General features: G+C 34.2%; 1 protein-coding gene across 5 annotated transcripts in view; it reads right to left on the bottom strand.

Moving 5' to 3' along the window:
* The window catches only part of GALNT13 (polypeptide N-acetylgalactosaminyltransferase 13), a 462,125-nt gene that overhangs the window by 23,302 nt on the left and 414,615 nt on the right, over positions 1-24,208 (bottom strand). For all 5 annotated transcript variants that reach the window (XM_074363678.1, XM_074363673.1, XM_074363674.1 and 2 more), the window contains exons 10-11: positions 21,983-22,122; positions 10,083-10,181 (exon numbers count right to left, since the gene is read on the bottom strand). In XM_074363678.1, coding sequence (XP_074219779.1) covers positions 10,083-10,181; positions 21,983-22,122 — 239 coding nt within the window. The remainder of the gene's footprint in view (positions 1-10,082; positions 10,182-21,982; positions 22,123-24,208) is intronic.

Below are 24,208 nucleotides of genomic sequence, written 5' to 3'. Positions count from 1 at the left end.
CATTGATCCGACTTCCTTATTTACAAAAAAGAGCTCAAGTTTTAAGTGTATATTTTTTATTCCTTTTGGTGCCCATATATTACTGGGTATATATACACTGTTCAATGAATTCTGGATTAACAGGTTTCTTTTTTTTTCCCTTTAAATCATTAGGTTTTGGTAACTGGTAGGTTGCTCAAAATTTTCACATTGCTCTGAGATATCTTCTAAAAGAATTTGTTTTCTAATTTTTTCCCCCTAATTTCAAGCTTTCTAAATTCATGTCCCCTGTCACCAGACCACAGATTTCACAAACATCTGGTCTTACTGCTCTTGCCTATCCAACAAAAGAGATAAAGAATATTAACTGATGAACATCCAGTTCAACCATATCAATTTACAGTATTTGAAACTGAGGGCGGGAAAGGACAAGGGACTTCATAACACCCCTGCTATGGACTGAATGTTTGTCCTTCCTGCCACCCCCAATTCACATGTTGAACTGTAATTCCCAATGTGATGATGGTATTTGGAGGTGGGGCCTTTGGGAAGTAATTCAGTTTAGATGAGACCATGAGGGTGGGACCTCATGATGGGATTAGTGCTTTTATAAGAAGAGACCAGAGCTCTGTTGCTCTCTGCCATGTGATGAGGAAGCAAGAAAGTGGGTGTGTGCAAGCCAGAAAGAGGACCCTCACCAGAACCCAACCATGCTGGCATTCTGATCTCTGACTTCCAGCCTTCCAACGTGAGAAAATAAATGTCTATTGTTTAATTCACCCAGTCTATGGGATTATGTTGTAGCAGCCCAAGTAGGTTAAGAGTCACAGAGGGATTTTGACACTCAGATCTTCTGATATCATCTTGACTTCTCACCAAAGCTGATTTAGATCAAGTATGGTGTAGTGTAGTAGAGTATCTGAAGTATATAACCTAATTATGATTCCTTCTTATTGGGGTGGTTTTGAAAATCATATTATATATACATATTTAAAGCACCTGCAGATGTCTACTCTAGGAGTAGTGTTCAATATAGCTTCCACTCCCATCACCTCCATAGGCTGCTGGGACCAGGCATTCATGGTCTACCCATAAAGAGCTTAAAACTAATAATAATAACTAAACCAACTCATACAGCTGTTCTGTGTTTTAATTTAGTGTAGGATGCAAATAATCCTAGAAAAATATGGGAAAAAATAAATGTTCTGTGCAAAGGAGAAACATTGGCATATTTCTGTATAAATAAAAGCAATAGTTTTTAAAGATGAGAATAGATTATTAACTAGAAGAATTACCTAATAAAAATTAGGAAGATTTGTCCTTCATAGTTTATACAGGAAAATGACAATTATATATTAGATAAAATTCCTTTTTAACAAAAAAAATATAATTAGGGCCATTAAAATATGAAAGATATTGGTTGATATCTTGTCACTGTTATTATGTGTACATTTCTAACAAGCAAAATATACATGGGATATATATAGTTAGTAGTGAACAAATGAAATATTTAAAACATTTTGTTTTTAGCCATGTTCTTGCATTTGATTAGTCTCACTTTGAGTTATCTTCAATAAAATCTTACATAGGATGACTTCTTTTAAAAGTTGATGAGTTTAAACAAAGAATGCTTTAAAAATCTTGGTGCTATTAAAAAAAATCTTGGTGCTATAAAATACTATACCTGACATTTTGACATTTGACTTGCAGATTTCTTAGATTTATTTTCCTTCTAAATTTTGTTTTCTCATCCTTGCATTAGTCAGTCAAATATTTGAACATAAATTTCTTATCCAGTTTTATGTTATCTAGACTTCATTGTGTATCTTTTTTTTCCCCCCAAAACAAGTTTTCATATTTGGAAGGAAACAAAAAAAAACCCTAGGAATAATACCCTTACCTGTTACTTTCTTCCAATACTGTAAGAATTTAATAACTAGGATAGAATTGGGAACACAGTAAGATAAAAATATTTCAGGTACAGCAAAGCAAATAATCATGAGTTCTGTGTGGCTTCTGCTGAATATGAAGGTGGGCTAGGCAATACTGTTAATTTGGAAAACACAGACATTATTTGCCTTACTTAGAAACTAATAAGTGGCTTTTACAGCTAGATTAAGCCAAGATAAAATTAGTTTATCTATTACAAAGTGCTTCAAATGGTAATTTAAAATAATTATTTATGTCCTCAGTAAAATTTAGGTACACACACATTTAAGGGAATTCTAAGGGAAAAAAAGAGAGGATCACTTCAAAAGACCTTAATATTCTTCATATATAGTAGATTTTTGCATTCATACCATTAAACATTTAATATAAAACTTACTAAAACGTTGGCCGGAAAATAATTTGAACAAGGAAGCAACTCAGGGTGATGATTAAGACGAGTTTTGAGTCAAGAAGAATTATGCATAAGACAGGAAAAAAAGTATTTGAAGATAAAAGGAGAAAGGAATGAGGTTTAGAGAGTGAAGAAATACAGAGAAAGATTCTGCTACAACTGGTGAAGTTGGGGACAAGCTGGAGCTTTGGGAAAACTATACTGAAAAAGATCACAGTGACTCAGATATGAGGCAATCAAGACCCAGATTTGGAAAGTATAATTGTTAATGAAATAAAAAAAAAGAAATAGGTAAAAAGGATAAGCAGAAACAATCCACAAGGTTTAGTGCCTAGTTTGAGAAGGGAAGGGTGTGATAAAAGATGAGCGGAAAATGTAAAAGATAGATGTGCATTATTCAGTTTGCAACAATGGAGTTGGTATGACTTTGGAGCTCCATACAGATAAATTAGAGGGGATTTATTTCCTTGGAAAATAAAATGAAAAGAATCAAGAATAAATAGAGGAGGGGAGGGTATAGTTCAAGTGGTAGAGTTCGTGCTTAGCATGCACACGGTCCTGGTTCGATCCCCAGTGCCTCCTCTATAAATAAATAAATAAATAAATAAATAAATAAATAAATAAATAAATAAATAAATAAATAAATAAAATCTTAAAAAAAGAATAAATAGAGTAGCATGGAAATAATGGGCTCACTGACTTGTACATGCATCCTGAAGATGCTGTTGACACCAGACTGATCCCATGAGAGCAGGCCCTGCTGAGACTTACTTGGAAGGAAACTAACCCTTGTATTGATAGACTCGAGGAACAGACGCCTCATGATCCCCTGAAAAACTGGGTCAATGTGAATGTCCTCTTTCGATGTTTTCTCCTATTAACATCATATACTAACCTCATCTCAAGTGTCTGTTATAGGCTAGGATAACCAGGTTTTGTTGGATGAATGACTAAGACAATTTACCATTCCATCCTCAGTGTATTTTAGTCTCCCAGTAGGAGCATTAGCCGATGAAAAACCAAAGAAGTATTCCCAGCCTAGCAATAATGAGACTGAAAGGCTCTTGGAATAATTCCTACTTCTATAGAAGTTATAATAACTCTGCTCTCTTCCAGCTAGCATGTATCCAACTCATTTAGACATTTAATGAATGGTACATATTCCTTTTTCCCCACAGGCCATTTAGGATTTTACTTTGTGAAATCCCTGGTGAAGTTTAATTCCATTGTGCAAGTTACTAAAAGGGGACCAAATTAGTGTAGAAAAGGCTTGTAAGTAATTACAGTACTTATAAAAATGTAAACTCTAAAATGAATACATATCTGTCGAATGAATATATCCATTACAATCTATGAGTACATTAGAATACATTACTAAAATAATTAAGCTTTCTCTAGGAGATGGTCTGTAATGAAGAGAGAAAGTATTTGTTTACTCTCAAAATTCATAATACACCTGTCTTAAAGTTAGATTCTTCATAAGTGTAAATAATCACATTTTAAAAGAAGAGGAGACATTTGTATGAAAGTATGGATAAGACCTAATGATCTCTTCTTCATCTTGGCAGACAACAGGGTTTAATAAATGGCTAGCATGCACTTCCCTAAAGGCTTGCTACCTTGAAAAATGGCTCTGAATAATTTACTGCAATAAATTACGTGGAATGTTTCCATGTGCTTTCTAGCTCTCTCCAAATGAGTGGCTCCAGGGAGAAAGAGAAACATTATAAATGCATTTGCTAAAATGTGAGTGTTTTCCATCATTTTATAATTTTGTCTTTACAAAGAGTAAATACAACATGGAAGAAGGCTGCTTTTCTCCCTATTTTTGATTAAAGATACATTAAAATTCAAAGGAAGCATCATTGGATTTTTAAAACTTTCATATTGATACTTGATATCAAAGTAAAATGGTGTTTTATAAATATTACATTAATCTAATTTGTACCCAATTATATAAATTGTAATAAAAATCAGTGTCAATACTTGAATAGATCTAGTGTATGCCCAGTGAGGCTAAGACCTAGTCACCAGTTTCCATACTGGCTCCTTTATGATGATGTCTGTGTCATGTAAAAGCACCTCATTAGAAAAGAATGGTATTTTGACATCAAAAAGAGAAAAAAGGCAAACATTGATTGGGTCAATAAACTAAAAGTCTGTATGTGAAAACACAACGTGAACAAAATGTCGTCAGAAAAATATCTGCAGTGTGTATGACAAAAGATAATCTTACTTAATAAAGTGATTAGTAAATTCATAAAGTATTAATGCCAATTTTAAAAATGCTTTAAAAATGCTTAAAGGCATTGATAATGTTAGAAATATGATTTAAAGTAAGATAAACTATTTCTCCCATACTAAATTGGCAAAGATGAAAAACAAACAAAAAAAGTATGACACCAGTTAGGATTGGCCCCTGTGAACGCAGTCCTGGGGGAGTGTGGTTGGGAATCAGTACAGATGCAGTGCATATGGTATCACCCGGCTCTAGGTTCTTACCACCTCAATCACTTTATTCATCTCAGGGCTTCCATTAAACTAATGAGTAAAATCAGGATAACACTATGCACTTCATATATTGTTGTAAACATCAAAGGGGGCAATTAATGTTAAATGTACATCATAGTGCCTCTTCCTGTTTTAGCTATTTGTCCTATTGGTAAAACGTTAAAGAAGACGATATGTCACTAAATATTAAAAGTCTTTTAATGTTGCATAACCTTTGACCTAGCAAATTTGCTCCCAGACATTATTTGTAAAGTAGTAAATATGAATGGGAGCTCACCAGATTTTAGCTACAAGGGTATCATTGAATCTAGGCTATAACAATGAAAATTCACAGATAATACTGTGGATTAAACAGTAAGGGATTGATTAAATAAATTATAGTCTATCCATTAAATATATGCCCTGTTTAGGTTAAGAAGTTGCTAGCCAATAGGCAGCAGAGAAGAAACTAAATTACTTGGGTTTTAAACAGTGAGTGTGTCTTAAGTTTGTGAGTGGAGCAGTATTTGACCAATAGTGCAATTAGGACAGTATTAGTGAATTGTAGAGGGATGAATATGCACAGCGCATGCAGGGAACGAAGAATTACGAGATGTGTCCCAAGCACGAGGAACTATTAAAAAATCAAGGGAGACTAGGCTGGAAAGCCGAAAGGGGATGAAATTATGAGGGGCTGTGTATATCAGAACTAGGGAATCTGTACTTTATTTTTAGGCAGTGAAGAATTGCTGGAGATTTTAATCTGATTTTAATTCTAATGTAGCATGTATGGTATGTATTTATGGAATTGATATGATATATGGAAACAATGAGTTTTGACCACAAGGGTGAAAGAAGATGTAGGCTAGGACAAAGAGAGAGGTCCTGGTTTTAAAGGAACTTAGAGGGAGAAGTCAAGGGAGATTATTTTCATAGAAATATAGGATTTGGGGACCAATCAAATTATAGAAATGAAGTGTATATGATAAGATTTTAATTTTGGATGATTGTGTGAAAGGGAAGAAAAATGCATTCAGTCTGGTTTTGAGATATCTGTAAAGATTCCCAGTTATTAATTAGCAGTAGATCCCAGAGGTCAGGAGAGAAGTTGGGGGTGAAGTTATAAATCTGAGTCATTAGCATTATAGGGGACTTGGAACTGCTTCTAGGAATCTGTGTCATCTTTTCAGAAGTATAAAAAGACAATCGGTAACTTCTAGTAACACACTTTGAAGCAGTAAATTGTTCTTTCTTTCACTTGTAAAAGTTTATGTTCAAGTTTTAATCAAATTCTTCATTTTCATTCTTTTGAGAATGTTTAATGATCATCATGATATTACTTGCTAATGAAAAGAAAGCATTTCAGGAACACATAGGAATGGACTATTGAATTTTGTCATTATCCTTTGAGGTAGAAGACTTTTACTACTAAGGTTTTAAAGAGAGCACCTCAAGATGATCAAGTGGTGAATTTCCTAAGAATTATCCACTTGCTATCTTGTTTTTTACAGTGTTCTGCTACAAAAACGTCCGCACATCCTTTTCTCTCTTTACTTGACTGGTCTTCATTAGGTGCCTACAATATCCCAAGCACTGGGTCAGGTGCTATTAGTGAAGAAAGTTGAACATGCTGGATATCTGAATGTCTAAATGTTTAAGAAAAATATTTCCAACAACTACTGAAAAGTAAATTTCTTCCTGATGTCTCCAAAATTAAAAGAAAAAGCCCCAAACCACCAAAACTCCCCTGCAACGAGAAATGGTTAAAGGTATAATTGTCTAGAAATATAAAGCTCCTTCTTTTAGAAATGTAACGGAGTGGAAATGCTAAAAAAAAAAACCCAACATTAACATTTGTTATGACTTTTGTGTAAAAGCAGGAGAAAGAAATTTGAATATTTTTATGGGTTGGGGCTACTTTTAAAAATTCAAAACTAAATAACCATAAAAATAGATGCTGTTTCCATGGTAACATGAAAGAATAGCAATAAAAAAACAGGGAAGGTAGCTCTGAGAATAAAATCCTAAGATCTGCTCTTTTTAAAAGTAAGTCAAAATTTTAAACATGTCCCTAGAATTAATCATCCTAGAAATATTGAGCTTCATCAAAAATCATAAGAAAGTTTTATGGGAAGGTTTTATTTTTTCATAATATATACTTAGCTGCAAGGGATATAATATATAATTGTTAGAATAACAGGGGAGGCAGTTCATTTTATTGAGCCTAGCAATACCATTGAGTGTGTTGCACTTTTATCTTGCCTCTGGCATTAGCCACTAAATAAACATTATGGTTTTTACTTTTAGAATTAGAACAGAAATAATTGAGAAAACATGGAAATAATAGAGAATAATTAATGGCAATAGACCAATATGTACTGAGTGTCTGATATATGCCATGCTGGTATTAGTTGTTTATAAATTTTACTAATCTTTAGAGAAAAAAATTGAGGGAAAATTTTTATACATTTGGTAATGAAATGCTCAGTCTTTTCTCCAGAGATAATTTATATTCCAATTAGATTTCTATACATTTCTCATAGATTGTATAGCATTTATATAAATATAGATGTTATAGATACTAGATAGAGAAAATGTTCACATACATTTTTCACAAATGAGATCACTCAAAATAGGCTGTACTCTGGGTTACTTTTCCCTCTTCAATTTCTGATGACAATGCATACAGACCTCTCAGTCATTCTGGTGGCTATGTAGTATTCTATACTGTGGATAGACCGTAACTTATTTAAGCATTCTCCTCTTGGTAAGTATTTGTCTCCATTATTTGTGTTATAACAAAATGGGCTCCAGTACACATTCTCGTCTTTGCAGACATGAATGAGTTTTCATGTAGATGAAACAAATACTGGTTTTAAGTTCTATCTTGTCATTAAGTTGATGATGTAGAGACATTAGAATATATGTAGGTATGAGTTTTTTTTTTTTTACTTATTGTTTATTTTTTCCTTTTATTTATGAATCCCTGAGATTGGTATCTTTCTATAGTTTTGGTTATTATGACAATAACAGCATTCTTTGGCAATGTCTACATGGTAGTAAGGTACAAATCCATTATTCTGAGCATGAATTCCTTCATCTATTTACTTGGCTAGTATTTATTAGGTACCTACATATCCCAAGTGCCAAGTACTAGAGATGGAGAGAGGAATAAGATATAGTCCCACCGACAAGCAGTTTACAGCAGAGTGGGGTAGCTTATTTCTGGATATTTGAAAACTTGTAAGTGAATAATGTAATTTTTTAACGTTTATGATCCAGATGCTTCATGTCATTTAAACAAATACAAGTATATGACTGGTTATTCTTTTTAGTACTAACCACGGCACCTTAATGAATCCATGAGGATAATCCATCTAGAGGATCTTCCTCCTTCATTTTCATCTGCATCGGAGTCAGAGTGATCTCATAAATGTTTCTCTTTTTGAATTCTGTAGGTAATCAAGGTGCAGATGATAAATTAACTTTTACCATAAGCTGTCAAAACACATTATGGGAGACCTTTTTAAATGTCCACCCAACAGCCATGATGAATAAACTGTGGGAAGCAGCCATGTGCGAGTGTGAGGTGAAGTATTTAGTGTTTTTGTGCCATGAGGCATCCAAGTAACACACTTCTGGCCAAAGAGACATATATGGAGGTATACTGAGGTATACTGAGTCTCAAGGAAGGCATTTGCTTTTCCTAATAAAAGGACAGAGGTGGCTACTGAAACTCTTCTCTTCCCCAGCTTCTTTCTGCTTTGAATGTGGAATCTGGAGTTTCAACAGACCTCTTGTGATCAGCTGATGATAAAAGTTAACTTTAAAGATTGAAGAATGGAAAGACAGAGAATTTCTGGTTTCTTGGTGGAATCGCTGAGAATCTGAGTGAATTATCAACAATTGATTACTTTTGGATTTCTTATGTGAAAAAATTAAACCCTACACATCCAGTCCTCTGACTGTTAAGCTTTTGCCATTTCTGGCTGAATTCACCAAGACTCCACTGGTTTTAGGTAGTAGAAGCCTCTCACATTCATTGTGAATTGATACAGTAAGCTGGACTGTGTCTGAATGCTCTGTCATCATTCTGCCTATGTTGTTGTTTTTATCATCTTTCATCAAGTCACTTTTCTGTGCTATAATTTAGAAATTTTGGTTTAAATTTTTGGTTCAAATTTTTCTTGTTTATATGCAAACTGTGGAGCACTAATTAGGATTTTGATAGTTAAGTTGTTTTTATTTGTTCGTTTGTTTGTTATTAGGGAGAAAATGCCTTTTAATGTTCTTCCTTGAATTGCACAAATCCCATTTGAAGTACAGTGCCAAAATTCAATAGAGCTGTTTCCTCTGGCTTTTTCTCTATGGATTCTTGATACATTCAGCTGCATTGCCAATATAACCATCATGTTGTGCTGGATAGGATAATTTTTTCTTCCTCAGTTCACTCTAAAGCACTAGATAAAGAACTCACTGGTGTGCTTCTCCTTGACCCTTTTCAGACAACTTGTCTGCAGAAGAGCAGCTGTCTCAAACTCTGCTCTAAGTTCCCATGAGCTCCAAATTCTGTCTTTCAAAGTGGCCATGGCAGCAAGACGCAGAGCCAAGCAGCCTCCACGTGGCCCACCTTGCATTGCCACTTTCCGATGCTTACTGCTAGCACAAGAATCCTTGTTATAGTCTGATACGTTTCTGATAATTAATTGGACTGTTACACACAAAAAAGGTGTTCTAGACTTTAGTCAAGTATAAGTCGTGTTTAAAATACTACATTTTTAGCTGGTCCAAAGGGCGTCTTCATATAGCCAAGGCAGATGTAACAGATGTGTTATCTCTGCACTTCAAAATGTTATTAAACCAACCAAACTCATAGAAAACATGAAATACATAAACATTTTCAAAAGAAGTTTAGGATAATCACCATTGTGAAAACATCATAATTGTGGAGTGATTATTTTATATGATTTAGTTAATGACAGAATAAAACGTAGTCCTCATTTTCTTAGACATGGTAACATGAGATGTGTCTAAAATATTTCACTGTCCTCATTCACTATTGGCTCATTGAAGATGTTGCCTTTTTTTTATTAAATTCTGTGGTGCCTTCTTAAGATACTCGGGATAATAAAATAGGCAAATTAATTCTTGATTAGAATGCCCATTAATTCACTATACTAAGACATATTGTTATTGGCAGTGAGCCTGGATAGTTTTCACACTAATGTTTTTCCCCCAAAATATGAAGCTGTTAAAAAAAAGGAGCATTTACCTGATTTCCTCCCATACCATGACAGTTGAATATACCCACTTTTTCATTTTCCTTGCGGCCCATGTTGTCTAAACATTGGTTGGTTTCAACATTTCTTATCTAAAGGAAATACACACAAAGATACAAGTCAGAAAATCTTTCTGATATTTTCAAATTGCATACTGATAACAAAGTAATACAGGGTTGTAGGGAATTTCCTCCAAGGAGAACACATTGCTGTAAATATTTATTTTTATTTTTCTATGCCCATTCTGAGATCGGTACAAGTTTCTAAACTCCTAATCATGTAAACTTGAATAGCGCTGGCATCGTCAGCAGCAACCAGTCAAGAGGCACTCCTTGTTTACAGCACTCCCTGCTAAGAGAAGAAAACATCTAATACTACAAATTGGAAATTCTTCCCCGAATCCCTTTAAAATGAAGACAATTTCCAAATTCCACTCAAATAACCATAGTGTGTTTATAAGTCCTAGTGCCATATGCAAAAGAATAGAAACAAATCAGTTACATATTCAAATTTATGTTTTTTAAGTTGGTTCATTACTAGATGCTCCATTCTATACATTAATAAAGATTAATTACATGGTTTATTTCTTTAACTAAAATATACGCATGCATCTTTTTCTATTCCCAGTGCCAAACTTCATGGAAAGCCGTTCACCCTAAGAAAAGCTATTACAAGGCTACGTGGTAATTTCACATGAAAAATGCCTCAAAATCAAGATTAAATTGCCAACTACAAACATAAGATTCATAGTTTATATTCAAACACTGCATTAGTCCCATAATTAACATAATGTTAATACATATTTGAGCCAAATGTAATCACAAAAGCCATTTATTGAGTTTAAAGATGCCAAAACTACTAAATCAAGCCCAAGTAAATGCAAAAAAGAAAAATCCTTCTAATAGGTGGAATGTTTTAGATTTTTTCCTTAGTCTCAACCCCAAGTAGTATTTCTTACACTTGTCTACTCTGCTTCCAAAAAGTTCTTATCTCTGACTCTTACTCAGATACACATACTTTGCTGTTCACTCACACATTACTTGTGTATATCCATTTAGTGATCTATGCTTTAGGAACATGTTTCTCCCTATTGACAAAGGAATATGATTAGAAACTTCTATAGAGGCTGGATTACGTTTATATAGTTCACTTTTCTGTACGGTGCAGAACCCCATGGTCAGGCAGTGTTGTTCCTAGAGTTGAGAAAAGTGGTGTGATCTGCAGTAAGGCTCCAGTTAGCAACTGAGAATAGTGGGGATTGGAATTCACACTTGGTAACGGTTGCACAGAGCTAAGTAGAGTGGTCAAGCCCTGTGCCAATGGCTTGAGATTTAGAGCAGGATTATAGACCCTTTCGTCAAGAAATCTGAGCAGCAACCCATAGAAAGGACAGAATACACTGTGAATATTAGTGGGGAAGGTTACAAGCACAGGAGGCAAAATCATGCCTGAGTCCCATACTGGTGGGTTTAGGGCTGAAATGGACTCTCAGTCTGATTTAGGTTGGTTCAGGCTTTGGAGTAGACTGAATCTATAGGCTAAAGATTTTTTAGGAACTGTAGCTGGACTGGATTGAAGAAGGTAAAAATTGATACATGATGTAGTAAATTAGTCTGCCTATGTTTCGCATTGTCTGACCAATATATAACATATCAGTTGAATTATTTAAAAATCCCTTACATCAGACTTTTCTTGTTAGCTTTTTATAAAAGGTAGACTTCTTGAAAAACAATAAATTATTTGTTGTTATTATTATTTCTCATCCTAAAAAAGCGTAAAATAGTGTAATACTCTAATACATAGAGGAGTTAACTGTCTCACAAAATGATTAATTCACCTTTAGATGTAAACTATGCAGTCTGACTTAAAGGTGCATGGTACTTGAATAGATACTAGTTAAAAGTTACAGGAGTTACAGGCTGAATCATTTATAAGGTTCCCCCCCTTTAATGGACAACATAAGATTTAAAGCAATATTCAGTCCAGTAAAACTCTGATAGTAGCATTTTGAAGGGACATAAGGTAAATGTGTGTTATCCTCCTCTTTGACAAATTAAGCACAAAATTTAAGAATGCTTCCAAAATATTTTCCCCAGTAACAACCTATTATTGATCTATTTTATATAATAGGTATACTTTGGTTTTTTGGCCTGTGATATCTCTTATGAATTCATCCATCTATTCACTCAACAAACATTATTGAGAGAACATATACTTCATGCCAAGCACCATTTGAGGTGTTGAGGACGCAGATGTGAAAAAGTAAACATAGCCATCGTGAGCTTTCATTGTAGAAGGGAGGCGTGCAATAAACAAATACATTTGTAATATGTCAAAATATCAGGAAGTCCTAGAAAGAAATACAAAGCACAGGAAGGGTTGAGAAACTGACAGAAGGGATACTGCTGGGGGCCAGGAAAGGCCACTGGGAGAAATTGATACCCGGAAAGATACCTCACCGAAGGGAGAGTGCAGCCCTATTTCCACCTATGGGAGAATATTCCAGAAAGAGGAACAGCAGATGGATGCTCCCTGCAGCTAAGAAAACTGAGTTAAACATGGGCCTGACAATGTGACCAGGGTGCCGTGAGCAAAGGGGCAGATTAGAGAGGTCTCCAGAACTTACCAATGTAAGGAATCACAGGTTTTTGAGCATAAGGGTGACATGTTAATAATTTATTCTGGCTGCTGTATGGAGACCAGATTAGAAGGAGGCAAGACCTGGAGTAGAGAAGCAAATAAGGGGACTATTGAGTCACCCCAGCAAGAGATGACTGTTACTTGGAAGAGCAGGATAACAATGGAGGTGGGGAGGTCAAATTCGGGATGTTTTTAAGGTAGCCAGTAGTACTTGCAGTTGAATTGGACATGAGCTAGGAAAGAAAAAAGAAAAAGACATTAAGAAGCATTCTAAGGTTTTGGACTGAGCAAGTGGGTGAATGATGTTCCCAATTACTGGGACCAATATTCTGAGTTCATACATGTTAATAATTATATCTGTGGTCTTTATACTTGAAAATCAATTTGGTGGATCTGAAATCCTTGGCTCACATTATATTTCCTTGGGTGTCTTTAAAATGTTTCTCTATTCACTTCCAGCATAAATAATTGCTTTTGTAAAGTCTGATGATAATCTGGTTTTCTTTCCCTTATTCTTAGAGATATTTATTTGCCTGAATGCCAAACTAAGTCCAACAAATTTACTACAATGTATCTTAATATGCATTCTGTTTCACTCTTCCAGTTATGTGGTGTTCCATTTTAATATATAGTTCCAGTTTTATTTTCAAGACATAAATATAGAATATTGTATTATATATAATTGAATCTTATTGAATGGAACAAATACTGAGTTAATGTTAATTTTGTTTCATTGCTTTGAAATTTTTCTCATTAGGAAATCCTGTTATTTTGAATCTTCTTGCTTACCTTCTATAAATGTCACTCTCTTTTCAGTAGTTTTGTCTTTATTTCTTTTTTTTTAATTTTTAAACATTTCCACCTTTTCCCCTCTAAAACTCTTTCTTGTGGGGTAATTAACTTCATGTGTTCTTTCAGGTTCAGCCTTCATTTCTGAAATGTTTCATTCTTTAATTTCTAATTGTTTCCCACATTTCAGTCCCTTGTTGCAGAGGGTCTTCTAAATTTCATTTATGTTGTTCTTTTATATATTTTATCATTATAAAATTTGCCTCAGCTCATTTTGAAATATTAGGTTACAATTTTCCTCTGTCTTATGAGCATAAAGTTTTCGTGTGCTTTCATTGTTTTGTAGAGATGTTCTACTCTTTATTGTCATTATTCTTATACTTTTCTTTTCCTTACCCTTTTTTTTTTTTTTTTTTTTTGGCATGAAACCAATTCTCTTGATCTTTTAAGAGGGAGGATTTGATCAGGAGATAATTTCTTTCTTTCATTTTTTTGGGGGGAGAGGGCAGAATCACTTGTCATCTTTAAACTCTTCTGATGGCTGGTACCATGCACAGACATTCTTATCACATTCCCATTTCATTGGTATACGAGATAATCTGGCCGTCAAGCATTTTTTAAATTTTCCCAGGTCATTCCAACGTATGAAGTTTGGCAACCACCATTCTGGAGGATGGTATACAGTGTCTTGGTGTCGAATGGTGACATTACAAGTACTTTTCCTTTTTGAAGTAACTTTTTCAGTGGTTCCCACCTGGGCTGCCTAATAATACCTCAAAAGCTTTTAGAATACACTTCTGCTTTGCTTCACCCTCATAGATTCTGATCCAAATGGTCTGGAGTAGGACCAGAATGTAATTTAAAGTGCCCCCGATAATTCAAATGTATAATCAGGGCTGAAACTCTCTGTATCAGGAGAACACAATGGAGCAGTTGCTTGCTGGGAGCCTATTTATTTTGTGAATCATTTTGAAAACTCTGGTGGAAAGTTAAGGAGGTTTTCATAGCAAAGCTGATTTCTCCTTTACCCAGTGGGGATGTTTAAGGATAAATGTTTCCAGCTGTCTCTGACAGGAAATGTTTACACAGAAGACCATTTCTAACTTCACAAGTCTAGGTCTGTTCCTGTACTTTTTTGAAGAGTTGAAAAAAGTTGCCTTCTATTTTTTGAGATCTCCTGGCTCTCTTCACCTCTCCCAGTTTTATCTGAACTTTCCATTTTCTTTGTCCCTTTGTACCTACCTCCTCAATTTGGATTTTATTCCTTGAAGTTTCTCCTGAGAAGGAGCTTCAGCTAGTAAGTTTTAAGAATCCACAGGCTGCAGAGTGTTTAGACCCATCAGAGATTAGAGAGGAGACTTTTCACTGACTAGCAAATTGGATTGTATGAAAATACTTCTCTCAGTTTCAGTTACTATTATCAAATTGGCCTGAAATCATTTCTCATGAGTATCTGTTGGCAATTCAGGTGTTAAGCTGGTTGCATTTCCACGAGAAACCCCATTGCTTGCTTTTTTCTCTTGCCAAGATTGTAGTATCATATGGTCATGAATTTGACAGGCCATATTTTGGGATTGGTGAGCCTACTTTGTCACCTAATTTCATTGCTGATGTTGTCCGTCAGTTTTTGGTTTTGCTGTGCTGGATGCTCTCTCTCTGCTTTATTGGGGGAATTCAAAGAGATTCAAACACTGTGTCACTGCTGCCATTATTTTTTCAGAATTCCAGAAGAGACTCATTTTGGGGACAGCATGAAAAAGAGCCTGCTCTAGTTCTGATATGTTCTAACTTTTCTACAGAGTGGTTTGGCAGTTTCTAGACATGTAATATTATTTGTCCCTTAGGATGTAGCAGGTGTGAAGAGGGTACAATATAGGAATGCAAGTCAGGTCTGATGAGGCCAGCTGGACATGGGTTCTAGGAGGCGAGACACAGACAGGAGTCACTGGTTTATAGGAAAGCAGTCAGAATGAGGCAGGGAAGACAACCACCAGCACCACCATAATAATAATAATTTTCTAGTGTTGTACTGTATGTGCCATGAACCATTCCAAGCACTTATGTGTAATCGCTAATATAAAATCAACCTATTATCTCCATTTTACTCATGAAAAGCTCAAGATACAAAGAGGTTAAGTAGTTTGCCCAAATAAGTAATTGAAAGTTGTTTTAATGAGTTTGGGAATTGCCTAATCCTGACATCCAGACAGACAGGCAGTATTTGTCAGAATGGAGTCCTGGATTTTTAAGTCCAGTAGAACAGAAGTAAAGGTAAATGACAGGGCATCCAGACAGAGGTGAAGACACGCGAACATGAAAGCGACCAGAGACTAGAAGCAAAGTGCTCTCCAGTTTGTTGTTGGGCCGAGGTCCAAAAAAAACCGATTTCTGGCTATTGTCAGGATGACATCAGATACAAATATGATGGAGGATGGACTGTCAGTGAACAGGGTTATAATACCTATCTTACAAAATTAAGAGAGACATACCATCTGGACAGAGACAGTGTCGTAGAGGTTTTTGCTAGTAGTCCTCTGATACCCAGAGTTTTAAAAATCCACACACACTTAGAAGGCAGCTTGGTGTACATCAATTTATTCTCAAGTCAATAAGCCCAACACTGTGGGCATCTATAATATTTTCTTCAGATATAAAAATGGGCCCTAGTGTCTCCTAACAATCTTCCAACAAGCAAATCTTCATGCACATTACAAGATACTGGCATACCAGAAGGTTCAAACTATGCATCTCATCTTCTGAGAGGCAAAGGACGACCAGATTTAGGATGGTTTTGTGCGATTTCTTACTTTCTAGGAACACCCTGGGACTCAGGCAAATATATATTCCCAAAGAACACTGTTGAAGCAAAGAAGTGAAATTTCAGTAAAGACCCTGACTTTGTCACTGGTATCGTGTTACCTGACAACATGAGTTACTTGACCATGCCATTCACTAATCCTGAGAAAAATCTAGGCAAACAAACACTGAAGAACTTCATCCACTAGAAACTCCTTACAGATTCTGACCTGTATCAACATAAGTAGAGCACACTGGTAGATCTGAGTTCTGGAAAATTCTTGTGACTCATTTTTTACATTATGGTACAGCTTTGAATATGTTGCCTTGGGCCAGTATAGTTTTAACATTGCTGTCTGCTTGCGATTTCTTTGTTTACACATCATCTTTTACTGACTGAGGACAATTTGTAATGACATAAACTTGAGAGTATTTTTCCCACTTGCGTTTTGATGTCTGAAATCAGCAACCCTTTTTCTAAATATTTCTACTTATCAGCAGTTATGAATGGTAATGTTCTTACCTTTTATATGGCTTGTTCATTAGCTTTTGCTCCCTCTGCTGGACTGTCACAGCAAGCAACAGCAGGAACTCCAACTCTAACCAGGAGTCACATACTCCGACCCCCACCTTTGCATTTCAAAACTTATATGTAAAATTCTTTCTAAAATAAGAGTCTAAGCTTCAACTAGCTTTTTTTTTTTTTTTTTTGGCTTTAATTAGTCCAACACATGCTTGTCCTTCAAATGCACATTATGTTACTCATTATCGTTATTTTAAATATGTCAACCTCATTTGGTTTCTCTTTATTTTGTAAGGAAGGAAATGGGCACATTTACAGTGAATTCCAAAGTTTAACGTTAATATTTCCATATTATAATTGCTCTAGTGAATATGTATTTAAGTATATTTTCTTTTTACCAAATTGTGAATAAATCAGAAGGATGATTTTATATAGATTTGCAAGATCTATATAATTAACAAATCCAAGCTGACTTTGCTTATGTAGACCTGAGTTTAGGATGCCTTGACTGTGAGATGTAAAAATTCTCAGTATGTGATGCCTTAACCTCCTTCAACGAAATAGTAGAGAACACAAGCTACTGAACAATTTCATTTATTTTAGTGGATAACAAAAATAAACAAGAATCCTAGGAGAATTCATAAATGCCTAATTGGAATGTAGTTTCTTGCAGTTGTTTTTGGCAATATAGATTTGAATAATAAAATTAGAATTAACTCTAGTCTATCAGCAGTGTAAAGTTAAAAAAAAATTCCCAGGTAATAAACTCTCATTTTGTCCATAGGTGGATTTCCCAGCCCAACATTCTTTAAGGTTAATATCTGATGAAGAGCAATATATTCTCCTGTACATGTGCATATTTACTTACACTGAGATAAAAATCAGCTACTAGGTTGCAAAGAGTTTTGGAAGTATAATCATGAGCAGAGAGAATGCCCTCATTTGTGTAAGTCCTATAAAATGAGGCTTTCTTACTGGTTATCCTATTAAAGGGTCAAAAAGATGGTGAGTTTAAAAATAGATCTCCTGGTTACCAACAGAGCGAGTAAATCTCTCAGTGTTTTAGCCTCTGCATTTAGCAGTAACTGATTTGAATCTTAATCCCTGCAGCCTAGCAGCCTAGCAGCCTCGCAGCCTCATAAATATCTATTTTTAAATTTGCTCTTTAACAATATTTAAGGAATATAGTGTCAGTGTGTGCAAGGACCTTAACTGGTTGATAAGGTTAAAGAATACAAGAGGAAAAGGAAGTGCTTAAGTAGGCTGTACAAAATGCAGAGCCTAATGTTTAAGTGTCTTCCAAGCAACATGCAAATGGGAATTTTAAGCCCCAAGAGTTAAGTCACTTGGCTCCAGAAATCCTCTTCTCCTTCCTCTTGCCCTCTGATATTCTTGTGTTCTACATAGCTTACAACATATTTTTTTTTTTTTTTTTTTTTTTGCTGAAATGCTGGCCTGTCATAGGCCAAAACTTTGGGGTGAAACATTACTACTTTAGAAAGATATTTTTCAATCTTATACTTAAATTAGCTTTTTTATTTACAAGATCAGATGCTGGCATGCTAAATCTACATAAGCTAAAGGGCTAGTTAAGAGAGAATTTAATGCTTCAGAAAGCTCTACTTCCTTATTCCATTATGATCTGTTTACTGAGTCTAAAAGGCACATGCTTCATTAAGCTACTTAAAGGTTTTAGTTCAAAGCAATTGCACAGCTTTTAACTTCCCATTGGAAATTGCATGTAATTCATGGGCTGGGTAAAGTAATATTTCAATTACCTGAGTAAAATGCAAACATAAGAAATAAAGATACACCTATTTGATATGAATAAATCTACTGATGATTACTTTGGTGATAATTATGATAACTGAATACCATATTTGCCTCTATCTTTCAATACAGCTGAGAAAGTTTTAGAGAGAAATTGACAGGAAAATATTTATATTCGCCAAAACACTGAAATATTAAATATCTAGGCTTTGATAAACATGGAAACTTATGGAGATTGTAAATTGTTAAATCCTAATAATTTCATTTGAAATGAAGTGAGGAGTACATATGAATTGAACTACAAAGAAATAATTGTGTCCTCTTGAGATGTAGCTTGGACACCTGAATGCACTCTGAGGCTATAACTATTTGAGAGACAGTACATTCATATATAATAAAAGATAGTTTTTTTATTTTTAAATGATGGTTAATGACAGATAGTAAATAAGAAAAAGATCTAAGTAAATGACTGTTGTCCATTAACAGTTCATCCCAGACTCATTACCAAGTGTCTGTCAAATTATGTATACGTAAGTATGCAAAATTGAATTGGGAGGTAGTGTGGTGAATTTGTCCTTCTGTTTCCATGGAAACAGGTACAGGATTGCATCTCTTTAAGGCTGGTTTTAAAGTGGAAAACTACAGTACATTAATATCCCAGAAAATTCAAAACTTAATATATATCACAGATTTTTAATTTATTATGTTTTTGAAACAGCAGTTAACAGCATACCTATACACCTCACGTAGGACATATTTTGTTTTATTTTATTTTATGTTTTACAGAAGTATAGTTGATTTACAATGTTGGTTAGTTTCAGGTGTACCTCAAAGTGATTCAGTTATTTATATATGTGTGTGTGTGTGTGTGTGTGTGTGTGTGTGTGTGTATTCTTCTTCAGATTCTTTTCCATTATAGGCTATTACAAAATATTGAGTATAGTTCCTTGTCCTTGTTGGTTACCTATTTTTTGTATAGTGGTGTGTATATGTTAATCCTAAACTCCTAGTTTATCCCTCCCCCACCTTCCCTATTGGTAATCATAAATTTGTTTTCTCTATCTGTGAGTCTATTTCTGTTTTGCAAAAAAGTTCATTTATATCTTTTTTTAGATTCCACATACAAGCGATATCATATGATATTTGTCTTTATCTGACTTACTTCACTCAGTATGATAAGCTTTAGGTCCATCCATGCTGCTGCAAATGGCATTTTATCATTATTTTTTATAGCTGAGGAATATTCCATTGCACACACACACACACACACACATCACTTGTTTATCCCTACATCTACCAATGGACATTTTGATTGCTTCCATGTTTTGGCTGTTGTAAACAGTGCTGCTATGAATATTGGGGTTCATGTATCTCTTTGAATTATAGTTTTCTCTGGACATACGCCCAGGAGTGGAACTGCTGGATCATATGGTAAGTCTATTTTTAGTTTTTTTGTGGAACCTCCATACTGTTCTCCACAGTGGCTGCACCAATTTACATTCCCAACCAGTGTAAGAAGGTTTCTTTTTCTCTATTTCAGAGTCCTGAGTCTTTCTTAGGAGTCACCATAGAATTTCCAAAAAATCCTCTTTACTCACATCTGTCTTGTTACAGGCCTTGGACATAACCTCCTGTTAGAAAAAAAGTTACCAGTGCTTACTCATTAGCTGGGTCCATTGACTACCGTGGGAGAAATACTCTTCTACACTAATAGAAAAACTCCCTTGTTCTAAAGGTACAGTCAGGTTCACAGTTGATCCAACAAACTTTTCATTAAAGAAATGAGAGTTTAAGATATTTTATTGAGGATCTTCAAAAGAACTAGATTATAATAATTAGCATGCAAACAGTGTTCTAGTTTAAAACACACTCTCATATATTTTATGTATTGAATATAAATAAAGTCCCCATGACAGTAGTGCTAACTTGGGAATGTTGAGTATTGCATATTTGAAAACAGCAACAACACCCCCTCCAAAAACAAAGAAACAAATGAAAAACAGAGGCACAGGACTAGTAAGTGACTAAAGTTACACCTAGAAAGTAGTATATTCAGTGTCATTACACGTGAACTTTTGCACTACATTCTTCAGATTAAGGTTAAGTAGATGTAAACTGAAAAATTCTCTAGAGAGATATTTACACGGTGAATGAGGAAGTGGAGACTTGGCAAATAGTGCATTGATAAAGCATGGAAAACAGCCTCTAAAAACAATTCAGCTAGGGCTGAACTGCATTTTTTCTTCAATTATTTTCTAGTTAGTCATAAGTCATGTTTACGTTATAGTTATAGAATGGGTAAAGTCATAGATATTTTGGCAAGTGAACCAAAAATGTAATAGACTGATTTCTGAATTTTCAGATATTCTACTGTTATGACCTATAAAAATGGTAAGTTTAACAAAGAACAAACTTCATTAATAATTATTTTCCAAATGCATTATGTTTTTGCTGTTTAGATGCTTCAGTTACAACCAATATTAAATTAGTTTTGATTCTCAAACCTAATCCCTGTTAAGTGGCCAACTACTGATATGGAACATAAAATTCATAATGGAATAATTCTTATTTGGAGCAACTGAATATGTATTATGAACATATGCTTGTATAGTTATGATGAAGCTAAATTTTCTTCTCTAAAGATAATAGACATTTTGAAAAAGAATGGTACAGATTAAGGGTTCTGAGTCTGTCCACAAACAATATAATTTTAATAATAATATTAAGATATTACTTGCAGTTTTCACCTTTACTTCTCGTGAATGTACAGGGAGTCTTCCATTGGCTACATGGTGTGTGATATTATAATAGACTGAATATCAAAGCAGATGAAAGAATCCAGCTATCTTCTATTAGCCCAGACATTAATGAAATTTTAAAAAAAATGTAAATGATACTAGTCTTCTTACTATTTAATTTTGCTTTGTAAAACAGGTTTATTTTTTCAGATATGTTACTTAAATTAACATGTAATGAACTATTACATTATCTTTAATAAATTAATGAGTAGATTTTTGAAGTTTTCAGTTTCAACACAGTAAATATTAATACTTATAGCTCACATAAACAAAAGCTATTTGAGGTGCACAATAAATTTTGAGTTAAGATCCATATGACCAAGAAGTTTTAGAACTGTTGTTAAAAAAAAAAAAAGAAAACACTAGTTAGTTAGTCCTAAACTATGTTCTTACTTTTTACAGATCTTAGTGATGTAGACCTTTATGGTCCTTGTAATATATGAGAAGTCATTTAAAATATCTATTTTTAAAAACTCTTAAAGCATTTTATTCACAACATAAAAAAATATTGAGCTCCTTAGAAATTGCTCCTGTTGCAAAATATATTTATAACTTAACCATAATAAATAATTCATACCTCACCAAGTGAGTAATAACGTCTTGGGATCTGGGAGTCCGGATAGATGTTTTCAAGGTACCAAGAAAAGGGCTTACACTTCAGATTTTCTCTTAGTGTTTTTCTGACTGACACATCTCCATAATCCACTTTGACAACACCTGGAATTGTTCAGAGAAACACACAAATTAGTTTGTGCTATTTTCATTTTAGTACTATTTTATTCTGTTTCCTTTGCTATCAGTTTTTTTCTCTATAATTGTAATTTCATCAGATTAAATTGCATATGCAGCTGCTACTACACTGATTTTCTCACTGATATCCAATTAGTATATTAAATAGATATAAAAAGTTTTTTCATTGGTTATGACTTTCAAATGCAAATATTTATCACCAAGTACTTGTACTTCTTAGATTGAGTAATTAATCAACTAAGTGTAAGTTGGTATTAATTTAGCATCTCATAATCAAAGCTTAACTGAGCTGTATGATAATGTGGTTGTTTCTCTTTAATAAAAATTTCAATAGCTCCACTGTTTTTGTTAATGCTCACATTTTCCATTTAGTGTCATTTATTTACCACTTGTGGATTTCATGAGAAATTTACATAAATATGATCCTCACAATGGATGGCACATATATATTCTAACTTTTCCTTCTTGATTTTTATTCTAGGTGTACCATAGACCTAATTTTTTCTTCATTAACTGTTTTCTTTTTTTTTGTTTGTTTGTTTAAAGTTAGTGTAAACCACCTCAAATCCTTGGATGAGTTAGTAAATGAATAAGCTTAAAGAAACTAACATAAGCAAATGAAATATATTCACATATGTCTATTAAAATTGCTTAACTATACTTCATATAATAATAGAATACATGAATTTAAAATGAATATTTCCATTGAAAATCATAAAAGTGGAGAAGACGTAGCTCAGTGGTAGAGTGCAAGCTTAGCATGCACGAGGTCCTGGGTTCAAGCCCCAGTACCTCCATTTAAAAAAAAAAGAAAGAAAAGATAATCATAAAAGAGCTTTTTAGTTGAGAAATAAAAATAATAATGTTACTAATTTTTATGTAAAAAGATATGGAGACATGAATTGCTCATTATTATTAACATTAAAAATGACATTTGATTGAAATGACCAAGTAACTGTGAAAAGATTACAGTTATTTCTTAGATTATTTTGAAAAGGTCTCTGTTTAACATGTTTCTTTAAGACCAGTAAGCAACCAAACTTTGGCACAGAAAAAGAAAAAAAGGCCCAGTATTCAGTATATTCAATCACAACCAAGCAGCAAAGCCAATTAGTCATTTTGTAAAAAACAAACAATTGTTTAGACAATCTAAATGTCTGTAACTAACACCATTATTTGGGTCACTATATTCAAATGAAACTACACTCTTGAAGCTCATCACCTGCCAGTCTTCACCACCACCTCACTTCTGTTTTTTTCAGAATTCTTCTTCCTAGAATTAAATACCTTAATGTTGTTAGAAAGCATTCTGATATGTGTAAGCAGCCAAACCATTTCCTTCTAAAATAAAATACTGATTTTTCTAGATAGTGTTTGGACAGAAAACAACAAGATCTTTGGGCTTTGTAAGCAGACAAATACTTCCTTTCAAAGTAATTCTATCCACATCGTCCAATCTGTAGTGCAACCTTCAAAAGAGGCTTGAAAACAATTACAAAATAGATCCCTGAAAGAATTTCTCTTTGTGTTAAGTGCTCCAGGAACTGAAGTGATCTAATCGAAGGTCTTGAAAATCTTATAAAAAGATGCTGTTGGGTCCAGGGGAAAAAAAGGCACTGCAGCTTCAGAGGACTTAGTTCAACAGTCAGTTTTACTGTTCTGGTTTCATTTTTGAGGTGGAAAAATTTAATTGAAGTAGCTTATTTATATATCAGTATCCTCCCTTTTTCGTCATGTTAAGATTTAGTATTCCTGGCTCCAGAAGTTTTTCCTAGGAGGCTTTTATGAGTGCTTTTCCGACTGGAGGAAGTTTAAAGATTCATCATGTATTTTACATTAGATAAGAGAAAATGTTAATTGCTCACACCAGATTTGTCAAAGGGTGGTTGGTGGAAAATGATATAGCTCACTGAGGACAGCTGACGCCTCCTTACCATACAGCCTAAGGCTTGCCATGACAACTTGGGTTTTGTCCTAGTCCTAGATAGTTTTCAGATAATTATTTTCAACTACCATTAGAAAGGCACAAAAATACTGTGGGCTTATCTTAATA

This window comes from Camelus bactrianus, chromosome 5 (assembly GCF_048773025.1).
Source record: "Camelus bactrianus isolate YW-2024 breed Bactrian camel chromosome 5, ASM4877302v1, whole genome shotgun sequence".
Taxonomy (NCBI): domain Eukaryota; kingdom Metazoa; phylum Chordata; class Mammalia; order Artiodactyla; family Camelidae; genus Camelus; species Camelus bactrianus.
The sequence above is the reverse complement of the archived record's forward strand: the minus strand, read 5'-3'. Positions and strand labels throughout refer to the sequence as shown.